The sequence below is a fragment of the Leptodactylus fuscus genome, chromosome 7, assembly GCF_031893055.1.
Source record: "Leptodactylus fuscus isolate aLepFus1 chromosome 7, aLepFus1.hap2, whole genome shotgun sequence".
Lineage (NCBI taxonomy): Eukaryota > Metazoa > Chordata > Amphibia > Anura > Leptodactylidae > Leptodactylus > Leptodactylus fuscus.
The window spans coordinates 151,082,010-151,094,917 of record NC_134271.1 but is presented as its reverse complement, the minus strand read 5'-3'; the positions used below and the strand labels follow the sequence as shown (position 1 = coordinate 151,094,917).

General features: G+C 42.6%; 1 protein-coding gene across 1 annotated transcript in view; it reads left to right on the top strand.

The window, feature by feature from the left end:
- The window catches only part of LOC142214637 (NACHT, LRR and PYD domains-containing protein 12-like), a 114,426-nt gene that overhangs the window by 97,434 nt on the left and 4,084 nt on the right, over positions 1-12,908 (top strand). Inside the window, exon 11 of the mRNA XM_075283575.1 lies at positions 3,134-3,304. Within this exon, the coding sequence (XP_075139676.1) occupies positions 3,134-3,304 (171 nt within the window). The remainder of the gene's footprint in view (positions 1-3,133; positions 3,305-12,908) is intronic.

Sequence of the window (12,908 nt, the reverse complement as noted above, 5' to 3'; positions counted from 1 at the left end):
CCTCTTACCATGAGTGACTCAAGGACTTGCCAAAAACCTGGAGCCCGCTCTCATACCACCTACATTCACAACCCAAATTTGCCATCCTAGTGCCTTAAAGGGGCTCTATCACTGGGAAAAGTCATTTTTATCTAATCACATGCTTGCATAGGCTTTAGAAAGGCTATTCCACACTTACCTTTTGTATGTAGATTGCTTCAGTGGTGTCTGAATAAGTCCATTTTTATTCATATGCTAATGAGCCTCCAGCCAGCTCAGGAAGTTCCCAGCAGCCTCCTCTCTCCCATTATCTTCTATGTGTGTGAAGCAAACAGGAAGCGAGTCATCAGCAGCCCCAGCAGCAGCAGTCTCCCATAGAAAACAGCAGAGAGAGGTGTGCACCATCCAGGGTCGGACTGGCCCGCCGGGGTACCGGGGAATCCCCCGGTAGGCCCCAGCCTGGACTGACAGTGCTCATTTCGTCAATGCAGAAGCACTGGTCAGGGGCCCGATCGGGATGTCAGGGGCTGGTTCAGGCCCCTGTCCAATGCATTTGCATTGATAAACTGAGCCAGGGTCGGACTGGCCCGCCGGGGTACCGGGGAATCCCCCGGTAGGCCCCAGCCTGGACCGACAGTGCTCATTTTGTCAATGCAGAAGCACTGGTCAGGGGCCCGATCGGGATGTCAGGGGCTGGTTCAGGCCCCTGTCCAATGCATTTGCATTGATAAACTGAGCACTGCTAGTGGCAGGGGCCCGATCGGTAAGCTCTGGGCCCCAGGCTGCCGGCAGCGCTGTAATTACTAAAGATGCCCGGCTGCCAGTTTCCCAGGGCCCCGACACTTACACAGAGGGGCCTCCTGCCGATGCTATACTTTCCCTATTAATATAAGGAAAGTATACATCGGACTCCAGAGCACACCAGGGGCAGCTGCTATCCCTGCAATCTTTAGAAGCGATCTCTCTGCAGCCTGGACTTCCTTCCCCTCCCCCTCTCAGCAGTGAGTCATCGCTTACATCGGCCCGTGTGGGGACAGAGGAGTCTGCTGCTGCAATGATCCACAAATGTGAGTATATTTTTTCCTTTTTTTTTGTAAAATGTAATGTTTAATATGTATATGTGTACATTTGTTTAACCATTAAGTCCTATCATGGTGTCTATCATACACCGCTACCATACACATATCACTATGATAGACACCATGATAGTACTTAAGGGTTAAAGCATGTGTCTTGTATACTGTGTGAGGACTATATGTTTGTATACAGGTATGTGTGTGTATATACAGTATGCTATAATAATGTGTGAGTGTATGTATATATGTGAGTATATATAGTATATATGGTATATGAATGTACATAAATGTGTATATGCTAATTATATACAGTATATGTATATATATATATATATATATATATATATATATATATATATATATATGTGTGTGTGTGTGAGTATATATGAATGTATATGTATGAGTGTGTAGTGTTGCAGTATAGGTATAATGGAAGCAGAAAGTCCTCAGCGCAAACCTCTGTGGAGTTTCTGAAAAAAGCGCTGCAGGAAAAACTGATGTGTTGCCGCCGGGGGTTTTCCCGCAGCGCTTTTTGGCTGTGGGACGCTGTGTTAGGTCTTATCCTTTTAGTGTGATGTACCGTATATTGAGATGTTACAGAGGACCTTTCACCTCCTGGGGCACATGCGGTTTTATATACCGCTAGAAAGCCGACAGTGCGCTGAATTCAGTGCAGCTTTCCCGTTCTGTGCCCCCAGTAAAGAGCTATCGGTGCCGGTACCGTAGCTCTTCACTGTCAGAAGGGCATTTCTGACAGTCAGTCAGGAATGTTCTTCTTCCCAGCAGCACCTATTGTGCTGTACTGTGAGATCGGAAGCATTCCTCACCGCTCAGCGTCATCAGTAGGGGGTAAGCAAAGCCCCCTCACACAGTACAGCGCAATAGACGCTACTGTGAGGAAGGGTGTTACTGATTGACTGACATAAACGCCTTTCTAGCAGTGTATTAATCCACATGTGCCCCAAATGGTGAAAGGTCCTCTTTAAAGATTAGGCGCAGACGTGAGACGCAGTGGTTTTCATTGATCTTTTGTCCCCATCCCCCGTTATCCTCCTGCCTGTGTCTGTTCAGTCTCATGGCCTTATTTCTGGAAATCCTGTATCTAATTGGTTTCAGTGGTCCCATGAGGTGCAGGACTCCCAGCAAGGAGGTGCCGGCACGAGACTAAATGGACACTGGCGGCGGACAATGGAGCAATGGGGACAGGTGAAGGCACTTTTTATTTATTTTTTTATTTTACACCTTCCATCAGGCACATGGGTTGATCCAATTCCTGGACAAATCTTTAAAGGATTTATCCATCTTTATAATGTTGATGGTCTGTCCTTAGGATAGGCCATCAGTATTACATCTGTGATGATACAACAGCCAGGACCTCTGCAGATCAGCTCTTCCAGGACAGCCTGGCTACAGGTAATGGTAACATTTCTAGGAGCCATGCTGATCACTTTCCATACAGTGTGTAGCAGTAGGTTTAGGTAGTATGTTGTTGCACATTGTATGGCGGGTGAGCAGCATGGCTCCCGAGATGGTATTACCTTTAGCTGCCCTGTCTCGGTATCGCTGGTCTGCAGGTTCCTGGTGGTAGGCCCCTAGAAACAATTCCACTGGTGGGCCCTAGACACCCCAGTCCGACCCTGGCACCATCTATCCTGCACTAGTCTAATTAGCATATGAATATAAACGGACTTATTCAGAAACCACTGAGGCAATCTACATACAAAAGGTAGGTGTGGAATAGACTTTCTAAGGGCTATGCAAAGGTGTGATTAGTTAAAAATGACTTTTCCTAGTGATAGAGCCCCTTTAAATGTGTCATACTGCTTCCACCCCTATTACTGTACTGCTGCCTATAGCCTGTGAATGCAAAATTACAGAAATTCTGTCAAATCTGCCCCCCTCCACCACCAAAAATAATAATAATAATAATAATAATAATTTTGCTCAGTAAATAGTGCACCTAACATTAATAATTTCACCGACATAAATATTGTCTCCATATTCACAATCTACAGATTTTATACTAACCCTCTGTGTACTGTACATGTCACTGACATCTCATCTTCTTATTCTTACAGTTTGGGTAATAATGATCTCCCAGACACTTCCTGCACCCAGTTGGCCTCTGTAATAAGGAATAACCAGTCCCTGAAAATACTTGACCTGTCCTATAACCGTCTGTCTGGTCCTCACTTCAGTGACTTGATGGCCGCTCTGTCCAGTCCAGACTGCAAAATAGAGGAATTACTGTGAGTATAAGAGATGTGTACAGGAGGAGACATGTGGGGACAAGTTATACAGGGATATTATTCTATTTTATGCTCCACCATTGTTATGTCTATGAGATAAACTGCTGACTGCACTTTCATATGTGACGTCTGTAATAATCTCTGACTGTCTCGTCTCCTCATATCATTGCTCTTTATGTCATGAGTTTAGAAACATGTAGTTACAGAATCACGACTGTCCAAGTTGCAGTTAATAATAACATTGTTTTCAGAATATATAGCTTTGTGCTACTATAAACATATCAGTAGTTGACATCTTTGATACTATTTACATGTAACAGAACATTTTTGCTGGGAATGTAATTCAAATGCTAAAACATGTGGCAAAGCCCACAACAAAATCTTCACAATCCACAACCAAATTGTGCTGAAGGTATTTTAATAACTAGAGCATCTTCAGCTCTCCTATGGCCTTCAACCAGGACATAAGGTGGTGGAGGGAAAAATAGGGATCTCTTTAAGACTTGTTTTAATTGGACTTGCCCGCATCCTCCTTCAAATGTGTGGGAGGTAGGAGCAGCGGACCCAGACAGTCAGAGACTGACACCAAAATCAAGTTCAACAGGGTTTTAAACCTGTGCATTTATTTTGCAACAAGATAAAATGAATTGGCAGACAAAATAAACAGGCCTTAACTTCAGACAAAAATAGTAACAAAAATACCTGCCCGGCTGGGTGACTAACTAAACAAGAACACTCTACCTATACGTGTGGCTTGCTTCAGCCACACAGAAAAACCAAACAAACACAGAAGCTGTGGTGCACACTGGTCTCACCAGATATCAGGTTGTAGAGACAGGACCCCGCACCTCCTCTCGCCTCCATAAACTGCTCAGGTCTAAAGTCTTGACAGGCTTTATAGGCCTGTAATGAGGCCCAGCTCCCACCTGTGCATGAGAGCTCCATCCTGCAGTGGAACAAGAAGGGGTTAAACCCACTAGTGAGGTTTTGATACAGCCATGTGAAGACCTCACTTACCACACATAAATGAGGAATCTGGGGGAGATATATCGTTGTTCCAGAACTTTTCCTGTCACTTTCTCACAATACACACACACACATATATATATATATATATATATATATATATATATATATATATATATATATATATATATATATATATATATACACACACACGCACAACCAACACTATTGGAAGTTACTTCTCAAAAGGCTTTCTTAAAGAGGACCTTTCACGTTCTCTGGCACCCACAGATTTATATACTGCTGCAAAGCTGACAGTTTGCTGAATTCAGCGCACTGTCGGCTTTCCCGATCTGTGCCCGGTGTAAAGAGCTATCGGTCCCGGTACCGTAGGGCTTTACAGTCAGAAGGACGTTTCTGACAGTTAGCCAGGGACGCCCTTCTGCCCAGTAGCGCCTATCACGCTGTAGAGTGTGAGCGGGGAGGAACGCCCCCTCCCTCCGCTCACACTGCTCGTCCATAGACGAGTATTATCAGGAGAGGGAGGGGGCGTTCCTCCCCGGTCTCAGAGCACAGCGTGATAGGCGCTACTGGGCAGAAGGGCGTCCCTGGCTAACTGTCAGAAACGCCCTTCTGACTGTAAAGCCCTACGGTACCGGGACCGATAGCGCTTTACACCGGCCACAGATCGGGAAAGCCGACAGTGCGCTGAATTCAGCACACTGTCAGCTTTCCAGCAGTATATAAAACTGCATGGGCCCCATCTGATGAAAGGTCCTCTTTAATGCTAGGCATCATGACATGGTTGGTAAGGAACGCCTCCTTTGACAGTAAAATGCTATGAAAGAGTGCTGTAAGTGGGGGAGGGGTGTTACTTACCGCCCAGCGATGACGTTAGACAGTAAGGCCCACCCACTGACAATTGAGAGACATCACTGCCAAAACTAACGGCACCGATATTTCCTTCACCTGAGCAAACATTGGGAAAGCTTACAGTGTGTTCAATTCACTCTGTCAGCTTTCTAGCGGTATGTAATACCACAGGTGCCAGAGGACGCGAAAGGACCTTTTTAACACCCTTCCCGCCACTTTTGTTTTTGACTCCCCCCTTTCAAACCCCATAACTTTTTTTTTATTTTTCTATTCACAGAGCCATGTGAGGTCTTAATGTTTGCGGGACAAATTTTTATTCATGATCCCGCCATTAATTATTCTATACAAAGTTCTGGGAGGCTGGAAAAAAATTCGTAATGGGGAAGGGGGATTTGAAGAAAAACTGCATTTGTGCGACTTTCTTACGTGCTTCGTTTTTACGGCGTTCACTGTGCAGCCAAAATGAGATGTCACCTGTATTCCATATTTCGGTACAATTCTGGAGATACCAAATTTATACAATTTTATTTACATTTTAACCCCTTAACAAAAATTCAAAACTGTGGCAAAAAATAGTTTTTCTAAAAGTCGCCAGATTCTGACACCTGTAACTTTTTTATATTTCTGTATATGGGGATGTATAGGGCGTCTTTTTTTGCGGGGCCGGGTGTAGTTTTTAGTTCTAGATTTTGGGGAATTGTTATTGCTTTGATCGATTTTTATTCAAATTTTTATCAGAGGCAAAACAGTGACAAAACAAATGTTTGGCACTTTTGATTTTTTTTTTCCCATTACAGCATTTGCCGTATGGGAAAAAATATTTTTATAGATTTGTAGGGTGGGCGTTTTTGGACGCAGTGATACCTAATGTGTATGTGATTCACAGTATTTAAGTACTTTTATATGTGTTCTAGGGAAAGGGGGGTGGTTTGAAGTTTTATAATTTCTTTTAATATTATATTTATCCACAGGGAAATGGCGCCTCGGTCAGCTTGGTCCGGGGGTTTAATTCCCGGTGTGGGCTCCGATCGCAGGCATTAGCGCTGGGTGTCTCCTGTGTAAAACAGCAGACACCCGGTAGCTATACTAGTACGGTGGATGTCAGGAAGGGGTTAAATCTATTGGAGTGTACAGGAGTAGTTGGTACCTAGAACCTTTACAAGGGTCCATACCTGTGTCACTCATGCACTGGAATTCAAATTCTAGGTGACCTTCCACTGTAACTGGAGGAGTAAAACTCTGGATAACAACAAGAAATAACCAACTAAATGCATCACCCAAAGTGGTAAATAATAAAGACCTTCTATACCAGAAGTCTACCTATATCATAACAGTATACACAAAAAACTAGGGCAAAAAAGGGGCAGAACTATATAAATATTTCTACTGTGCCTGAATCAGGCGAACTGCCATAAACATCTCAAAAATTGTGAAAAAATGTTGTACTTTATTAAATTTAACACATTAAAAATACACAATAATAAATGTACAGGGGATAGTACAAACCATATAATACATGGAGGCTAAGTTGTAATACTGCATCAAAGGCTGTAGGTATAACTCATGTTACATATATATATATCAGATGTCATGGTATATCTGTGCGTCTGAACAGCACTTCATTAGTTTAAACGTGGTTTACATAAGAGTATATACACATAAATAGAATTAAGATCATGCAGGATTACATTTACCTATAAGTAGACCTCCATGTACATGAACGCGCCCCGATGCGCGTTTCGCCACTACCGTGGCTTCGTCAGGGGGAAAAAACATAATTTTGTCCATGCTCGGCGACCATCAAACTTAACTGAACTTGAATTGTTTTGTAAAGAGGAATGGTCCAAAATCCCTTCATCCAGGAACTGATTAAAAGCTCCAGGAAGCGACTAGAGGCAAAAGGAGGAGCTACTAAATATTGATGTCACTTTTCTGTTGAGGTGCCCAGACTTTTGCACCGGTCAAATTTTGGTTTAATGCATATTGCACATTTTCTATTAGTACAATAAACCTCATTTCAATCCTGAAATATTACTGTGTCCATCAGTTATTAGATAGATCAGACTGAAATGGCTGCTGCAAACACCAAAATATTTAGAACTAAAAAGGATTAAGATTAATAGGGGGGCACAAACTTTTTCATAGGACTGTACTTATCGGGTTCATCTCTCTGTAATCAATACCAGAACACAAACCACCATCTTTCTTTTCTACAAAGGAAAACCTGCCCACCTGAACAAAAGGAATAGTGAATTCCTTAAGAATACTGTTGGATACACAATCCTTCAAGGCGTTGTCATCCAGGATCCCAAAGATTATAACTTCTATGCCTGAGCATCTGGTCATGTGAGATATGGTGAATAGGACAGTCGTGTCTCTTCAAAGAGGCAATGTTCACAAGCAGCTTCAGAAAATACATTTCTGAACTGCCAACAACTCTATAGACAAGCAGATTGGCATTGAGTGCTCCATTTTAAAGAGGATCGGTCACCAAATACAAAGTGTGAAATGACAAACCCCTTTAGCCACTGTAAAAGGTTACTGCACCCTTGGCTAGCATAACTTACATATATACGACTAGAGGACATATCTTTTGAACAGGTGGTCTGATATAATACAAAATTGATCAGGGAGATAGTAATAATGAAATGAAGCATAGTGCAACCTCTCCAGAAGACTACTCATCTGAGAAGACTCGCCTTGGAGACACATTTTTTTTTTTCAGTGACCAATATTTCTCCCCTTTAAAGCTGTCTCCATATTAGCGGAACACACTCTTATTCAACCAAAGACCATTTTATAAACATTGTTTTCAGTGGAAAACCAACAAAAAAGATACATAGGATGGCACTGCTGGGTATATGGATAAAAGTCCTGGTGAATTGGAGGAAAATATGAGGATTGAACCTTATTTGTAACGAGCCGTAGGGGTGCTCAACAAACAGAGAAAAGCACTTATGAAAGTAGAAAAATGTAGAAAAAGTTGGAAGGGCACTCACCCACACCGAGGCTCATCTTCATAAAAGACTTCTTTTATTAAGGTAGCACATCTTTAAAAACAATTCGTGCAGGGAGGGAAAAACAGCATAGAATGGCAAGCAGGCAACAGCCGTTTCGCGCAGCTATGTGCGCTTTCTCAAGCCTTAGAATGCAATTGCATTGAAATTAAATATGGATGCAGCTCAGTGTTGTGCAACATATCTGTACTACAGCAAGCAAGAACAAGTGACCTGCAAGGGACATCAGGGAAGAAAGCTGCCAGCATCACAGTAAAGCAGAGAGTCCATGTCATAGTCAATGCAATCCGACACTAAGGTGCTGAGCACACATGCCAACAGGGATGGGGTCTATGTATACCCTACACCAAAATGAGCATTCTCAGGGTGATCCCATGTGGGCTTTAAGGTTCAGATTTTGGCCTAGCAATGGGGGACTGAACATGCTTCCTGATCCCATTACATGCTTAGATCTGCATTCCATATACTTTTTTCTTTGAGAGGACAACTCCTATAACAGACCACTTTTCTGTGCACTTTTGGATGGCTGGACCAAAACAATTTTACTGTATATCATTTAGCATTTAGTACTTGGTGACTGGATCTTATTATATGGAGTCTGTCAGTGGTGAATTGTTATAAACCTAATCCCAGTACATTGTAGTGGTGATTCGACAGTTTCCGTAGATGCTTCTGTTATTCAGCTTTGGAAACCCAATTTCATGTAGATCAATGTTTATTCATATGCAAATGAGGGGATAGTGCTTTGAATTACACCAGCCTGCAGCCAACACATTACCCAACCATCACTAGATGCTTGGTACTACTGGACCATTTCCTATCTTTCCTACCATCCCTAATAGTAATGGGCACCAAGGTAATATCGAGGACTAGAATTCGTCTATATACGGGTAACACTAAGCTCCCTTTAGTAATGGACCCTGTTAATCAGCAGCTATTACTAAAGCAACAGAAATGAAGTGAAAAAATTAAAGTAAAAAATTATTAATTGAGATAAAACACCCCCACATGACCTTCACTGACCATTTTATTTAAAAACAATTAAAAAATGTCACTATCAGTCAACAAAGTAGCGGATCAAACCTGACAGAATTAGAGAATCTGAAAAAAGAACAAGAAGGAAAATAAAAACGACACATTAGTAAAACATGTATGAAAAATACAGTTCTCATACTTACCTGTCCCGGCCCAGCATTGTCTTCTCTCATGGGGAAAACCATCTAATGATGTCTCATTGGCCTATAATCCTACAATCCCTACAGTGTTGATCCAGAGGAAGGCAAAAAACCCCATGAGGCTCATGCCAATTGCCCCATTTCAGGGGAAAAAATTCCTTCCCGACTTCAATCTGGCAGTCAGTATAAAACCCTGGATCAATGTGTCCTTAAAATCTAGAGTCCATAACCCGTTATATTGTTCTGTTCGAGAAAAGCATCCAGGCCCACTTTGAACTTGTCCAATGAATCCACCATCACCACTTCCTGGGGCAGAGAGTTCCAGAGCCTCGCTGTAAAGAATCTCCTTCTATTTTGCTGGTGAAACTTTTTCTGCTGCAGATGTAGAGGATATATGATTTTGTTGTGCTCCTATTTAGAATGTTTTTGAAGATGTCTCATTTAGTTTGTGTTCCCGTCACTTTTATGACATTGTCCCAATTTATGCTGCTTAGCTCCTCTCTCAGCTGGTTAAAATTGGCCTTCCTGAAGTCTAGTGTTTTTGTACAACCTCTACTAAACATCTTTTTATGTGTACAAGCACTAGTTGTGATAGGTCATTGTCTTTTATTACTGACAAGAACCTGTTCCCTTGTTGGACCTGCAGGTTTCTGCCTCCCAATTGATATCAGGGTCGGTGAAATCCCCCATAATAATGACTTTATTCTGCTTTGCGGCCTCATCTATTTGTTTTATTAGTATATTTTCAGCTTTTTCTGTTATATTTGGAGATTTATAACAAACCCCTATCAGTATTTTATTTTTTTGTTCCTCCCATAATTTCCACCCATAAGGACTTCACATATTCATTTCCATCCCAGATGTCCTCACGCAGGACTGGCTTAAGGAAGGATTTTACATTCTCAAGGAACCCAAATCCTACCACCAGCTCTTGAGCCACTTGTTTACCTGCCTAATTTTCTGCTGCCTTTCCTGTGTGGCTCGCGGAACAGGCAGTATTTCTGAAATTACTACCTTGGAGATCCTTGCCTTCAGCTTTCTCCCTAGATCCCTGAAATCATTTTTAGGCTGCATTCACACGGAGTAAACGCTGGCGTTTTTTGTGTGTTTTTTGCACATAGCGCCGCGTAGCGTCGCGTTAACGCCGCGTATACGCGGCGTTAACGCCGGGCAACGCCACCGCTAAATAGCGCGGCGTTAACGCGGCGTATACGCGGCGTTAACGTGACGCTACGCGGCGTAAACGCGGCGCTATGTGCAAAAAACACACAAAAAACGCCAGCGTTTACTCCGTGTGAATGCAGCCTAAAGGACCTTACAACTATCGCTAGCTTTGTCATTTGTGCCAACGTGCACCATGACCGCTGGATCCACACCAGCCCCACCCAGTAATGTGTCAACCCAATCCGCGATGTGTCAAACTCGAGCGCCAGGAAGGCAACACACCGTACGACGATCCCGGTCTTTGTGACAGATTGCCTTATCTGTTCCTATAATAATTGAATCTCCCACTACCAGCACCTGTCTAGTCTTCTCTGCGCTCCTATCCCCCTTCTTACTGGAGCAGAAAGTCCCCTGGGATTCCAAATGTGCAACGTGCTTGCATATTGCACAACAGTATTCCCCCTCAAGCAGCTGCTCAAGCAGAGAATATACCGTATTTTTCGGACTATAAGACGCACTTTTTCCCAAAAAATTTTTGGGGAAAAGAAGGGTGCGTCCTATAGTCCGAATGTGGCCGCCAATACAGACCCGGCATCCGCTGTAATAGAGAGGCGGATGCCGGGGAGGGTTAGATGCCGACACAGGTGCTGGGGCCTGCGACATCGCTACGCTCCTGCCCTGCAGGAAGCCAGCAGCGGCAGGAGTGATGCTGCTATTCCGCTGCTCCATTCCCTCCCCGGCATCTGCCTCTCTATTACAGCGGATGCCAGGTCTGTATTGGTGGCCCCTTCCCCCCAAAGAGTCCATGACCAGCCGTAATAGTAATATACAGAATGTCCCATAGACAGCAATACAGTTGTATTGCCGTCTATGGGACTTGCAATCAAATGACTGCAGGTTCAAGCCCCCTGGGGGGGGGGGGGGGGGGCTAATAAAATAGTTAAAAAGAAAAAAGCTTTAAAAATATATAATAAAAAAATGAAATAAATAAAAGTTCTAAATCACCTCCTTTCCCTAGAATACATATAAAAGTAGAAAATCATATGTCAAACACATACACATTAGGAATCCCTGTGTCAGAAAATGCCCGGTCTACTAATAGTTTTCCTGTACGGTGAACGTCAAAATCAAAAGTGCTAAACCGCCGGGTTTTTTTTCACTGTTTTGCCTCTGATTTAAATAAAAGGTGATCTAAGCAATAGACATTCCCCAAAATGGTATAACTAAAAAGTACTTCTGGCCCCGCAAAAAAAAAAACACTCTATGCGTCCCCATACAGCTGCAGGGTCACCTGTCAATGTGGCCTTGCAGCTGTTGCAAAACTACAACTCCCATATAGTAAATATTTTACCATTTTTTTGCTTCAAAATTTTTTCCCCTATTTTCCTCCTCTAAAATCGAGGAAGATACACACTGGACAGCATTGGTAAGCATGGACCACATCTTACCTAATGGGGATTATTACAGCAAAAGAATCTTAATGTTAAGTCACAATTAGATCAAAACCACACTTGGAAACAAACCACACTTACAAGCTCACAGACTCGCTTTATACTTAGCTTATTCCTCTTGTTGCTTAAAAAAACCCATTTTTTTTACATTCAATTTTCTTTTTTCTATATATATATATATATATATATATATATATATATATATATATATATATTTAGTTATTCATATTTTGTAAAAGTAAGACAGAACAAAGTTAAACTCCAGCAAGCGCTGTAACCCATGTTGTACGTTTATAATAGCTTGGGTTGAGCGCCTCCTAGACGTCGCCAATCTGCCGCCTCGTGCTGCAGTCACGTTAGTTAAATTCGCACACCTGTGATTTATAGCTGCTTGTCTACAAGTGATAAGTTCCGAATCTCCATGCTGAACTTTAAGAGTTACATTGTGATAAGGAAAGCTTTTAGGAGCTTTTATCATCACTTTTTTTCTACAGAATTTAACTCTTTATAGTGATCTTTAAAGTGAAAGAACTTTCCATTCACATTTGTACTAGCAGAGCTTGTTCCACTGCCACCCCCTCCCATCACCTACTTTCTGGATGTTTGTTCTGTCTCAGCAGGGAGCCTAGCTAGAGATAACACAAGCAGTTTATAGCCCTCTGCTATACTAAACTACTGGTTCATTTACATATGGACTAGAGGTACAGAAAATAAGCCATCGTGAATATAAGCCCCTTTCCTCTTCACACTGTACACTGCTGACTTTAGGCACACTCATCCAGCTGTTACTTACAGAAGTCCTCCGATGACTCTGCTATAGTAGGCCTTATCACTGATGGTGACGATAGGAAATACAGAGACTTAACCGGGATTTTGTTGAATGGTGCCAGCAGAACCAGCTCAGGATTAATGCTGGGAAGACCAAGGAGATGGTGGTGGACTTTAGTAAACGGAGAGG